General features: G+C 37.2%; 2 protein-coding genes across 2 annotated transcripts; both read right to left on the reverse strand.

Annotated features, from left to right (window-relative positions):
* Nucleotides 1-9,264: 9,264 nt before the first annotated feature.
* On the reverse strand, nt 9,265-10,574 carry LOC146163705 (transmembrane protein 170B-like). The gene is made up of 3 exons (XM_083381819.1): nt 10,384-10,574; nt 10,095-10,265; nt 9,265-9,979 (listed from the first exon to the last, which is right to left on the reverse strand). Exons 1-3 carry the CDS (start codon nt 10,427-10,429, stop codon nt 9,849-9,851), a joined length of 348 nt encoding a protein of 115 aa, XP_083237945.1. The 5' UTR covers nt 10,430-10,574; the 3' UTR covers nt 9,265-9,848.
* On the reverse strand, nt 10,535-12,878 carry LOC146163706 (tRNA-specific adenosine deaminase 1-like). The gene is made up of 4 exons (XM_083380571.1): nt 12,734-12,878; nt 12,021-12,153; nt 11,501-11,794; nt 10,535-11,267 (listed from the first exon to the last, which is right to left on the reverse strand). Exons 1-4 carry the CDS (start codon nt 12,876-12,878, stop codon nt 10,535-10,537), a joined length of 1,305 nt encoding a protein of 434 aa, XP_083236697.1.
* Nucleotides 12,879-13,581: the final 703 nt, after the last annotated feature.

Consider the following 13,581-nt stretch of genomic DNA (forward strand, 5'->3'; position numbering starts at 1 on the left):
GTCACACAAAATATACTTATTCCCATTCCTAAGAAATCTTCTATTGTTTTTTGTGTGCTTTTTTAGATATAGAAATTAGCGTGAAGCTTAAACTTTAAAAAAATGCTCCACAATTGCTTTGTGGCACATTTTGTAGAGTTTTCTTAGAAGTCGTAGTAATCCATTCTCGCCATTGCTATTGTGCTGTTATATTTCGTTGTCGGTAATATGCCAAGCACATCCTACAATAAAAAATGCTATATAAAAACTTTTTGCTGTATAGAAGAACACCGTCGCCTCGAAAACAGTTAGTAAAATCGCTGTACAAAGCTTGAAAAATTCTAAATTTTATACAAATTATTATGACCAAAAAATGGGTCGGAAATACGCAGGAGATGACAAAATTATACGCGCAGAATTTTTTATACATTACTTTCAGTTTTTCACATTCTAAATGGCATTTTTGGAAACCCTTTGCAACAGACGTAGGCACATGTAAAGATATTAATAGCCCTTTTTTGTTGTTTTTAATATGAAGCGCAATAGAAAAAGAGAATGGCCGACTTAGTGTCACTGAGTTAGCCCACATCTTCAGATATTCAGATATGGGTCAAGTTTTGATATCGTACTAAATATTTTCGGGTCTTGTCGATTAGTAGAGCTAAGAAAAATAGGTTCTATAGAATTCCAAATTCTTTAAAAGTGTCTCTCTCTTGTGTATTTTGATAGAAGCTGGTGTTCAAATAAGCTAAACAGGTTATTCGTAAATAAGAAATATATTACGCAAAATATTAAATTTTCGAAGTATTATGCTAATTGAATAAAAAAGACAGTACATATTGTATACTATGTTAACTGTTCAAAAAACAAACAACAACATATACTTAAATAAAAAAATAAAGGGCAGTAATTTTCACTCAAAACCTGTTCCGTTTAATGCGCCTTGGGATGCAGCTTGATTGGCGGCAAATAACACCTGGCGAAAAAGGCAAATTGAACCAACAAGAGAAAACGTGCTTTTAGATTCGCTAAGCTCAGAGTGGCGAACGTTAGATAAAGGAGGAGAAGTTTGAATCGGCCAGTTTAGATTTAAGATTATGTAATCAGATTACTGTTTTGTTAGAACTATATGTATATAATTATTGTATAGTGATTGCAAGAACTGTTGTATTGGCTGTAGTTTGAGATTATGCGTTTATTCAGTTAGATTTTTGTGAGAGGGTTTAGTGATTTTTTGGAAGACTTAGCTTTGGCTTGATGCCCGTATTTTATAATCTTGACAAAAATGCCATTTAGGGCAATAGTTTAGTGCGTGGTTTATTGAAAGTATTTTGTTGAAGTTGCGTGCTTTAAAGTCTTCAATAGTTTTTTTTAGTTTATTTTTTGATTACTTTTTTGTTGCAAGACTTAAAACGATGCATTTTTTGTATCACTAATGTGAACCGTCTATGGAGGAATGTTTTGACAGCAAGCTTAAACAGGATTTTTTATCGTAGATTCGTCGACTGATGTGAGATGGAAAAAGCCACCTGGATTAAAACACGGAGTCGTACAAGACCTACGTTGAAGGTAAGTCAAACAACGAATATAAAACAACGGTAAACGAAATAAGACACATTAGGTCCATCGTTAGTTAAAGATTTCCCATGTCCGGCCTGTGAACTTGACGAAAAAATTATTTTTTTCTTACTTTTGTAGCGTTTGCTGTAATCCTGCGTAAATTAAAAAAACAGTCACTTGACAACTATTATTGAATTGTTTTTATTTATTAAGTCTATATCCTGTTACAGGAGCAGCTGCGAATCTCGCCATCACCATCACCACAGAAACAGAACGTTTCGCCTTTTATCGGTAAGTGATTTAAGCTTACAGTAAAAAGTTTATGCTGTGTAAATTTCGTCAGCTTAGATTAAAAAAATGTCTCGCCATTAAAACTATAATAACAAGTTCGGATAGTTTTTTGTTCTTCAGAATTGGTTTCAAAAGATTAGAATGGCGATAGTGAATCAACCTTTTATGTTGTGTAGTTCATCATTTACAAAACTCAAAGTTGTCACTCTCGATGAATCACCCTAAATATATTAATCAATGATCAAATTCGCCATAAATAAAATATATTAAAAGCAGCTGTCCAAAGTTAACACGAACTGCGATTTTCGTGGTAAATACGGCCGAATTCCATCGTAAAGGTAAAAAATGACACTAAATTAAATTTACAACCACCTTCAATACACCTTATTTAATTATTTTCGTTATTATTTAGTGGGGAAAGTGATATCCAGCGAAGAAAAGACAACACGTTGTCGCAATCAGAATTAAGAATGAAAGAACGTCTCACCACCGTTATAGCCAAGTGATGTAAACAAATATTGTTATTGGCTGTGGCGTGTCAACTTTGATTGAGGGATTACTTAAAATATTTTAAGCTGTGTAATATAAACTACCTTATCCTGGCGGCAGTTCGCTTACGACCTTGCGTATTTGACGTAAATGCTTACGTCATTGTTTTAATCGCGGCTTACCTTATGATGACGTATTGGGCACGTCAAATCGTCGGTTTGCGTAACTTTTAATTGAGTATAGTTTATGGTACGCTTTTAATGTAGAATGAAACGTACTTTATGCGTTTTAAATTTATCGACGTTTTGAAGAGTTAACGCAATAGTACAGAATGCGAAATGCTTTTCTCTCTGTTTATATGTAGGCCATATTGTTTTAATCACTCGATCGAAGTTGACCAACACAATCAAACTTTCTATTTGGGATGTAAACATTTTCTTAATATAAAAATAATTTAATTTTATATACAGACATTCTAATTATTTTTTATAAATGTAAAAGCAAACTGCGCTACAGCCAATCTGTTTTTCGGTATTATTTTATTAAGATATGCTATCAATTTTTGGTTCGGGATTTAGAAACACCAGAAAGTTTTAATCGCCTGACATTTAGACAGGTCTGGCAATATATTTTGTTGTAATTTAGATGAGACGACGCAGATGATGGACTCGCGAAATAGAGTTTTAATATTGCGTCTATAGAGTTAAACACCGCCGCCGCGCAGTCGTTTTACGGGTTTCGGTTTTGCGTGCGTAACAATAGACTTGCGCCTAAAATAGGAAATAAGGCAAAAGCGAAGACACAACTCAACAAACGAAGCAAATAAAGCAAGAAGAATCCTTTTCAAGAAAAACAGAAAGCCCTGAAATTGTTCTAGTAAGTTGCTTTTCCTTTGAATGTTTGCACCAGTTGTGCGTTATCAAACGAGTCCATTTTTGCAGAAAGACTGCTTGCTTACTGCTGCCGCCTAACGGACCCACATTTCTTCCAACCACGAGTTTCAACTCCGTGATGCAAGAGCTGGTAGGTTGTATTATTATCAATATAGTTTAAAATCGTTAACTTATACTTGCTACTAGTTTTTGGCTACCTTTTATTTCTCGTCAAACGCGCACTAATCCGAAAAACATTTTTACCAATCAAAATGTTTAATCCAAACAGTTGTCGTTGCAGGAGCAGCGGGTTGTCACCGGAAGGAATCTGCAAAGCTTCGATGCAACAATAACAACCGTTGTTCCTTGATCCAACTCCAGGTGATTATATATTTATGTTTTTGATTGCTATATATAAGTGACTGCGTCAATTTTAATGTGATATGGTAAGTATAGGCTACATGTGTTTGGTTTGCTACCTTTGATTTATTGTGTCAGTGTCAGTTGTGGGCAGTGAAAGTTGTTAGGATGGAAGACAGTTCAGTGTTTTGAGCTTAGGCCTATGTTTTATTTGACATAAGCCTTGTTAACGTTTCATTTGTCTACAGGTACTTTAACGGTTGTTTTCCTTTCAGGTTTAATTTATTCTTTACACAGAATGTAGGAACATAGGCATTGTTAAAATTAATGCTAATGATTTTCTTACTGTGGATCCTGCCACGGAAATGGAACGGTAATGTATGGCAGTAAACGTGTAAGTAACGCATCATTTTTAAATGAAAATAAATATTTTAAAGAAACGTTTTTAATATGTTTTACAGAACGGCTGATGTATTCTTCCTTCCACAAAAGTGATGCTGTGCGTTGGATTTAAACCGGGCTCTTAATAAAATAAAACCAACAAAACACAATGTTTTTTTTTTTCTGTGTGTAGGCTAAGATTTGTGACTGTACACTACAGCAATGTTCTACAAACGCATTTTTGCGGCGTCATTTAGGAGTGCTTGTCCTGCGCGTTTAATTCATAAACTAATTGGTTATAGCTATCAAGCACTATTATATCGTCTAATAAGACGGTGCTCCACGCCAACCTACGCTAGAGTTTAAGAAACCTTCCAAAAGGTTTCATAACCGCCTAAATTAGGGGTGTGAAACCTTTTGTGCCGACGGTTCAAAAATATCCGTGTCCAGATTAGACCGCGAGAATGAAGTTGCAAAGGGAGCACAAAATAATACCTACAAAGCAACAATATATATATATATATACATATTTGTTTACGAATGATAAACATAAAAATCAGAAGAGCAGTCTATTTGCCAAGCATTAGGAAACTTAATAAACAACTTTAGTTTCGTTCATATGAAGCCAAATTTCCCCGGCTTCTTAAAATACGAATTGAGTTTAAAGCTTTACGTGTGAAGTATTTTTTCATCGCATTAACACCTAAATCAGTGTTTTCAGCCTTTTATGGCTAGTGGCACCCCTCAAAATAATTAACATAGATTGCCGTACCCTTATAAGATTTTCTCGTAGGTATATAATTCACTATAGAATGTCTCAATAAATAAACTGGAACAACCAGGGGCGTATCCAGAAATTCAAAAAGGGGGGGTTACGAATTTTCAACTCAGGGAATTCCCCGTTGTTTTTTCGTCTGACGTTAATGACGTCATAAAATAGTAACGGATAGGACGTCATAAACAAGAAAAAAAATCATCCGAAACGAACATTTAGACGGAAAGCGAACACGTGCGTTATCGACAATCCTACCAGGCGCCAGCTGCGAAACCGCTTAGTGTGCAATCGTTAACTTCAGGCGAAAAACTAAACCAAGACCGTGAAATATGTGTGATTGATTTTGGTAGATTCATGTACGGGACTAGGCTATATTACAAGCACGTCTTTAGCTATCTGCAGTACTAAACGGAGATCGTTTTTTCCGGGTGTTTTTTCGATTAGCGCGACATATAAAACTATTTCAAAAAAACGGTCTAACTTTATAGTTAATTTATTTCAGCGTTTGATAACCGTTTTAAGTTTGGGCGCACCTGGCAAGCGAAGCGAGCGCGATTTTTTTTTTTTGGTATAACGGCGTTTCTTTTAAATTTCTTGCAAGTTTTTATTACATTGCCGAAAATGAAAAATGTTAAAAAATATATGTCAAATATTTTTGAATACGTTTTCGGTTTGTCCGCGACGCAATTGGCAGCTTTCCACGGCGCAACGGTAAAGAGGTGCTGATCTAATTCAAAATACAGCATCAAAACGTTAACAAATGGGACATAGTAAGATCATTCGCGCGAAGCGCGAACAAATTTTCGCACTTGCGTAGTTAAAATGAACTCGTGTATAGTTTGTCAAAGAGGCGACGGGCCCGATACAGGAGGTTGCCGACCCCAGTCTTACACCAACATCTGATATTAACGCAGACAACAAACAGCGAGAAACATCAGCACCGTCTAACTCAGGGGTGGGCAATTATTTTTAACCGCGGGCCACATGAGAAACTTAAAATGTTGTCGCGAGCCGGGTCAAAAAAGAGGATCTCAAATGCATGTAATATGACGTCATACTACGAGGCTAAAAAATAAATTAGCTAACGAACTTGTTATTACGTTAGGAGTTGTGCGCAAATGTTCAATTTACGTCGAATTTAACACAAAGGAAAAAATGTGACTATAGGCTATTCAGTGTTTCTTAACCTTTTTTACTTACAGAGACATATGCAAACGGACCTAGAGACATATGCAACCAGGGCGGTGCACCTTGCGAGCGAAGCGAGCGCGAATTTTTTTAGGTGCACCGGTATTTCTCTTAAATTGCCTGCATTTTTTTATTATGTAGGTTTTATATAGTTGCATATCTTTAAAGGGACTCCAGCCTTTAAGACTAAAAACCTTATTTTGTCCATTTAAGTCTATTGTTCCGATTAATTTTGGACTTATTTCGTGTTTAGGTCTTATTTAGACTATTTTAGATCTTATTCTGTCGTGTTTATTACTGCGAGTATGGCGTTGTTATGTCGGTGGACTTAGTACTATGGTATTATAGATTATCTGATTTAGGTATTGGTGCTTTGTAGGTCGTATTGCGTTTTCTACTTAAAAGGTTTGTGGAATCAATGAGTTAAGCTTAACAGGAAAGTAAAAAATATATGTTTTATATAATAGTATAATAGGACCTACATTATTTATTCCTCGGCGCACCGGTTGAGAAACGCTGGGCTATTTGTTTTAAAACGAAAATTTTAATTTAGACATAGAGGGGAACTTCAAGCATTGAGCACAGATAAAAAATATACATTGCTTGATATAGAAATACACAACATGGCATTAACTGAATTAGGCTGACAAACGTGAATCTGTATGTTTCAGAGTTTCGGCATGTATTTCGTTCATATTTTAAAGTCTCAATACACTCGAAAGCAGCGCAAAATATCTATATATATTTGGGCTAAGTTTGTTAAACTTTTGTCGGAGAGAATGCCACAGTGAAGAGGACGCTTTTAATCTGTAAATATGGCCTAATTTGTGGAAGATACGAAAAAGACAGATAAGATTCGCGCGAAGCGCGAAAACAAATCATTTTAGTCTTTAAAACTGGCTTAAAATAGAGTTTGGATCCGTCCCTAGAAATAGTTTTAACGATACAACCAAACGTAGAAATTCCCCCTTGTTTTCGCTCGGCTTATGCATTTTAAGAAAACTAAGCCGCCGGCCAGATTAAATTGCTTGGCGGGCCGGATCCGGCCCGGATCGTATGTTGCCCAGGTCTGGTCTAACTCGACGTTTTCAGAGAGAAAAAAGCGGAAACCGCTTGATTTATATTATTAATTGTCGAACACACACTTGCTGATTAGCCAACCCGAACGAATAAGCAAAGGCGAAAGAGAAAAACTATCTGTAGCGTTTACTGTCGACCAAACAAAAGACGAAACGGCGTTTTGCTTTTGATTTTGGTTTCACATTAGCTCAAGACGCGTGACCCAATTACATTTAAAAACACGCAGCTTCGGACGGTGAGTAAAACTCCGACAAAAACGAACAAAAAACGATAATGTCACTTACGAAAATGGGGGGTCCGAACCCCCAACCCCCCTCCTGGGAACAACACCCTAACTCAGCACAACGTAGGCAGTTATAATTGGATTTATTTCACTCTAATCTTACAAAAAAGTTGTAAGATTCAGCAAAAAACGGATTCTTAAAGATTCCCAAATATGTCGCGGCACCTTTTGAGGATTAGAAATGGTACCCCAGGGTGCCGCGGCGCCCCGGTTGAAAACCACTGACATAAAGGGACAATGTATCGCGTTAAAACTACGGGCAGAGGGTACAGGACGTTTGGAGGACACTCGTCTGGCATCGGCTGTTTGGTGTCTGCCTTTGGACGTCCAAGTTGAATGCTTAAAGAATAGTGATAAAGTTAGAACTAGGGGGTTGAGTTTAGGTAAAATATTATATAGGCCTTCTTATTCTTGCCTTTCAATCGTTATTAAAATGGGTTTGGGTCTTATTACGGTTAGACGTAATTACGACAATTAGGTTTTAGGTTCGATATACAAAACCATATAGGCCTACTGCAGTAATGGCAGTTAGCGACAACAACAAATAAAAGTAAAGCCATATATTTTGAAAATATGTGTAATGGTTGTAAAACTATACGCGTAACATCAGGGCTGCGGAGTCGGATTCGTAAAACTATCAGAGTCTGACGAACGCATGCGAATAACCAAATGCTGAAACTGAAAGGCAACAAATGTAAGAAATTTATTTCATTTAGCCATTGGTCGGCAAACTTTTTTGTCGTGGCCCAAAGTACTCTTTTGAGAGGCCCACTACGTAAAACCAGTACAAAAACAGTGGCGGATTCAGGATATATTCGCTTTTAAGGTAAAGTATTTACACTGCGCCTTGATGCCCAAAACACTGCCACATAATGTAATATTAGAAAAAGAAAAATATGCGCCCGAAGCGCGAATTTTTTTTTCGACAGATAGGCTACTATATTTGGCACGTGGGTCTGAATTCTGAACCACGCTGATACAATATAAAAATTCCAAGCCACCTGTATTTTTAAAACAAAGTGCATTGAATGTGCGGCTATCACGCGGCTCACAACTACATGATAACACTAATCTATTCAAAAGTAATTCGCGGCCCACTAAAAATGGCTCTGCGGCCCACATTTGGGCCGCGGTCCACAGTTTGCCGACCACTGCAATAAACCGTGCTCTCGACTTACAAGTGAACGGTATGAGACCACTTGTTTTTGCATAAGTTGCCTTCACTTAAATACGTTTTACCACATGTCGATAATAATTAGTTTTACGTGGCATTAAGCTTTTACCACAAATTATAAAAAACACGAACAGCAATATGCAGACAGTTTTGAAAAAAACACGTGGGTATAGGCGAGTTGACGTCACAAGCTGCCATGCTGTTCGAAGAGAATAGCCGAGGTTTGGCGGGGGAGGCACCGAGAATAACTCTTTAGCTATAGGTCATGTTATTACAAAACTTCTGCTGTTTATGTCGGTTAATTGAAAACGATATAGTTTATTCGTTTCATCGCGGAAAGTTTAGATTTACGCCGCCTATCGCTGAGGCTAAACAATAACTGTGCTGCTTCAAATGCGGCCACATATGCTGTGTTAGCTTTTTTCGGCTTATCATTAAGAGTTCGTCAAATGCTGTTGGGCGAGCATTTAACGTGTAATGCCAGGCACGGAGATTTCCTTAAAGGGCGTTAATTTGCAAAGGAAACAAACACTCCACCGAAAAACGCTCAAAGTTCAACTTCTGCACAGCGTAATTGTCAAGAGTAAAAGAAACGCATCAATGGGAGTAATTACTTTGTATTATTTAAACTATTGCACTCATTAGATGGGCAAAAAATCAATTTTGTTTTCCGTTCTTGTTTATTTTTTCGTGTAGTAATGCTAAACAACTTCTTTAAGTGACGGTTATATAAAAATTTGTCTATTCGACATTCGTACTTAGCAAGAAGGCCGTCGTAATGCGTTAAATGCGCAACTATATATCTTTCGAAATTCTCAAATCATCTCGACGTGTATGTAATTGACATTCGCTTGGTTCAATACAAAAAAATACATTTTCTAACTAAGTTAATTTAAAGTAAAATAACAGATTTGTAAATCATTTATTTCGAATGTGTGGAATGTGTGTATGTGTTAATAACGCGGAGCTGTAACAAGTGAAAACATGCAAATATAATGCTAGGTATTTTTTTATAAGCAGGGGGTCACAGGGCATAAAAGACTATGAACAACTTTTTTATAAGGCGGACCCCTCAACGTCCTAAAACAAGTAAACTTATCTCTAAATACAATTTAGAAGGCGCCAAAGCATTAACAAACATTTAAATGTGGCTTGCGTTTGAAACACAACACCAGACAAGTAACACATTTCCACGTAATAATGGGATTACGATAGTTTAGCAAACACTTGCCAGAATGGATATTGTTCTAGTGGTCCACCATTTTACGGATTGGGAATGTAGCGAGATTCCACACGCCAGTCTGTCATCGACGATCGTAGTAGATGTTGGCGTCAAGACGCACGCGCTCTTTTAAGCCACTCTGGCCCATTCTAGTTTGAGCTGCAAACAACCGGATTTTCGGGGTCTCTATTCGTTCATAGAGTTGGCAACAGACGAGTGAAGGAAAGGGCGACTGCGATAACGGTTTGTCCGCCACCCCAAATGATGGCCACGCGGGCCGGCATAATCCAACCAAGTGTTGTGTACACTCCTGCGATCACTGCACCTGTGGAAGACAAATAAAACCTTATTTGAAAGCTTTTTGAACATCAATCTGCTGTTCTGTTAACAACCAAATGCTTACCACTATTCCTAGACAAATTAGAAAACATTTGGCTTACTTGCAATGATTCCTCCAGTGATTGGCATCAGCACACTCATGATTGCTAGAGGAACACAATACCACCGTCCCTGGTGATGTTTGTGAAGGGTACAGAAGCCGACAAAAGCGGCCGTGCCATAAACCATTACAGATGAGAAAAGAACCCAAAGAAACGTCCACCACCACATTTCTAGGAGTAAAAATAAAAAAAGTAGAAAAGTAGTGGGTACATGGCAAATCCGAGTTATGGTTGTAAGCCATTAAATAATAATTTAGTGTTACATGTAACTTTTAAAAACAGTTCTTACCATGAAATGATCCCAGATCGGCAGTAACCACAAAATTAAGTGGCATATTCCTTTCAGAGCAAGGTTTTTATTTAAAACAAATTTAAACACTATATATTTCCCTGCATCAAAACGCATATGAATAAAAATTTGTATATTATTTAGATGATCGCTAAATTGAAAAGAGATCTAATTTTTCGTTGTGATGCATCCAGGTTTTAAGAATATTTTTAGTCACAGATTTCCATGTCAAGGAGTATAGATGGGCAAGTGACTTTAATGTTGAATATGTAGCATTTGGATTGCTAGTAAGTACATTTGTGACTTGATCTTTGGGCAGCAAATCTAATGTGCATTTACACTTGGCTGATAAGGCTGATCTACTGACAGCACATACTGATTGGGACAAACCCTCAGTTTTTCTGGTGGTGCCCAATAGGTAGCCACTTTTAGCCACCACTTGCAAGGGCCTATCAGAAACATCACACCAAACTAATGAACTGCCACATGGCTTAAGGTCTGTTTGGTTACTTTGCTTGTAAAATGGAAATTTGACGTCGGAAATAAACACAGATGGCCTGTGAAGACTAAACTTGGTTCCATGCAGTTCATCTAAAAGTCTTGTTTCTGTAACTCTCAAAAAGAGAGCACGCTTGAGTGCAATCAAGGAAGAGTTTGATTGCCCAATGGTGACACTTTGAAAATAAATCGGATCAGCAAGAAGTAAAGTCATCAGGGCACCTTGGCAACCCATAATATTCCACTTGAGCATTTTGTCGCTGCATGACATCGAGCATGTCCGCTCTCCGCGACCAGGTTTCACTCGAAGCAAACCAACTTCATGATAAGCTAAACCTTCCCCGAGCTTGTCTTGTATGCCTTGTGATGGTGGTTTTGCGCCAGTTCTAAAATGTTAAATATTTGTCACATTAATGTATTTCTTTATTTAGAATCTTTAAACGAGTAAAACAAATTTATGGTAATTGTAGACTTTTACATTGTATTATAATAATCTACAGATGGAACTTTAATTATGTATAACATTTCTAACAAATTTATTTTTGCACAATTTTCGTACTGATAAAATGCACACTGCTGTATTTTTTTACTTTATTGATCAGGTGAAAACAACTCGAACCTGTGAAGATCTAGAACTGTTTCACATGTAGGACTTTTACATCGTTTTTTTTGTGGTGGATCCTCAAGGGAACAGCTTTGGTCAGAATTTTTAGCCAGATTGCAATTGATCAAATCTTTTGATTGGATTTTATGCTGGGGAAATATAGCTGCATCACCACAAGGTGACTGTGAGGTATAAAAGTGAAAGGAAATTTCTGGTTTCAAAAAAAGTTTATTGTTTTGTTCAACTTGAAAATCGAATATGGAATTAGCAAATTTATTGGTTGAAACTGTAACTTCATGTAGCAGATATCTGAAAATACAAAGAATAAAATTTGACCAAAATTGATTTGGCCTCGGAGAGTTTTTTTTTTCTTTTGCTACGAATTTTACACAACAATTAATTTAGGACATGAAAAAAATGCAAAATTGTTGCAGTTTAATATAACTTTATTTGACTTCTTCAACCACGCCCGAATGTGTTAAGCAGAAAAGGAAAAACATTTATGCCATAGTTTTAGCATAGAAGCAATATTTACCTTATAAATGCTCTGCGAGCTAGAACCTCTGCATGACTGTCATGCAATATTTTTCCATCTTCTTTCATAAAAGTTTCTCCAATGCATGTTGTTCCAGTGGCAAGTGAAACAACTTTCAGCGGGTTGTCCACATCTATTTATGATCCAAAAAATTGTAAATAAATAAAAATGGGAGAATAAATACAATAATACCTCTTGACCCACCCAAACCCAAATTATCACCCCAACTGGAATATTGGGCGCTGGTCTAGAATCCTACTGCAATTATTAATCAACGCACAATATTTGGGTCAGGGTGCGAGTTAGCGTTTGGGTGTGGGTGGGTCCCACTATGGAAAGTATGGCAAGTGTACCCGCGATTTTTTTCTCAACAGACGATCTGCACCCCTGGAAATTAAATATGCACCCGGTTTTCCTATGTGCTATAAAAGCGGGGTGCACTTTTGACCTCAGTTGCACCCGGTCACCCCAACTTTTTCGGCCGTGCACCCGCGAGATCTCGTCGAGATCTGCCATACTTTCCAAACGGGGGTGGGTCAAGTAATAATCCATGACCGACCCTAACCTAAACGCTAACCTGCACACTAATCTAACCCAAATAACGTGCGTTGTGGTAGGGATTCTAGACCAGCGCCGAATATTGTTAGCAACATAACCCGCCCCAACAAAAATGTGGTAGGATTCTAGACAAGCGACGGTAATCCTTAACTTACTTAGCTTGTCTTCTTTTATAACTGCAGCCAAGACTGTCCATTGTTTTCCTTCGACAGGCTTGCCGTTTTTAGGAAGATTAGAGAACTTCTCGACACAAAGTTTGGTTATCGCGTTGGGAAAGGAATAGTTAGGGTTTTCGTTCATTGAATCAAAAATAGTCTTAAACAGAAGTAAACGCAAAAAATAATCAACAAGCAATAACAAACCGCCGTTTTGGATACGAGTGACCTCTGACCTGTGAACTCAGCTGGCTTCACTAGTGCTAAAACACACTCACCAGGACGTGAACATTGTTTATTGGATACAAAAATAAATGACCTGGATAACAAAACAAAGTTGCGAGCGAAATATTTGAGTTTGGATTGGTGACTAATAATGTTTATTGGTACTGCAGTCTTGTAGTTTCTAGAAACGAGATTAAAGACGGTCTAACGGCGATAATATAACTAGCCCAGGGGTGGGCAATTATTTTTAGCCGCGGGCCGCATGACAAACTTAAAATGTTGTGGCGGGCCGGTTCACAAATAGGATCTAAAATACACGCAAAATGATGTCAGAAACTCTGGCGGATTAAAATGAATAAGCTAACAAGTTTATTATTACGTTTAGAGTTATGCGAATATGTGCAATTTAACTCGAATTAAAAAAATTGCGGCTATAATTGTTTTGAAATCTAAAGTTTAATTTAGATTTAGAGGGTGACGTGAAGCATAAAGAACAGATAAAAAAAGTACATTGGTTGATATATTAACGTTTATCAAGTTGTGGGGCGCGTTGACCCAAAAGTTCAGATTGAAATACGAAAAATTTCATTCAAAAAATCTTACTAAGTTTTTTTTGGTTTTAT

Source organism: Ascidiella aspersa, chromosome 2 (genome assembly GCF_963924565.1).
Source record: "Ascidiella aspersa chromosome 2, kaAscAspe10.2, whole genome shotgun sequence".
Lineage (NCBI taxonomy): Eukaryota > Metazoa > Chordata > Ascidiacea > Phlebobranchia > Ascidiidae > Ascidiella > Ascidiella aspersa.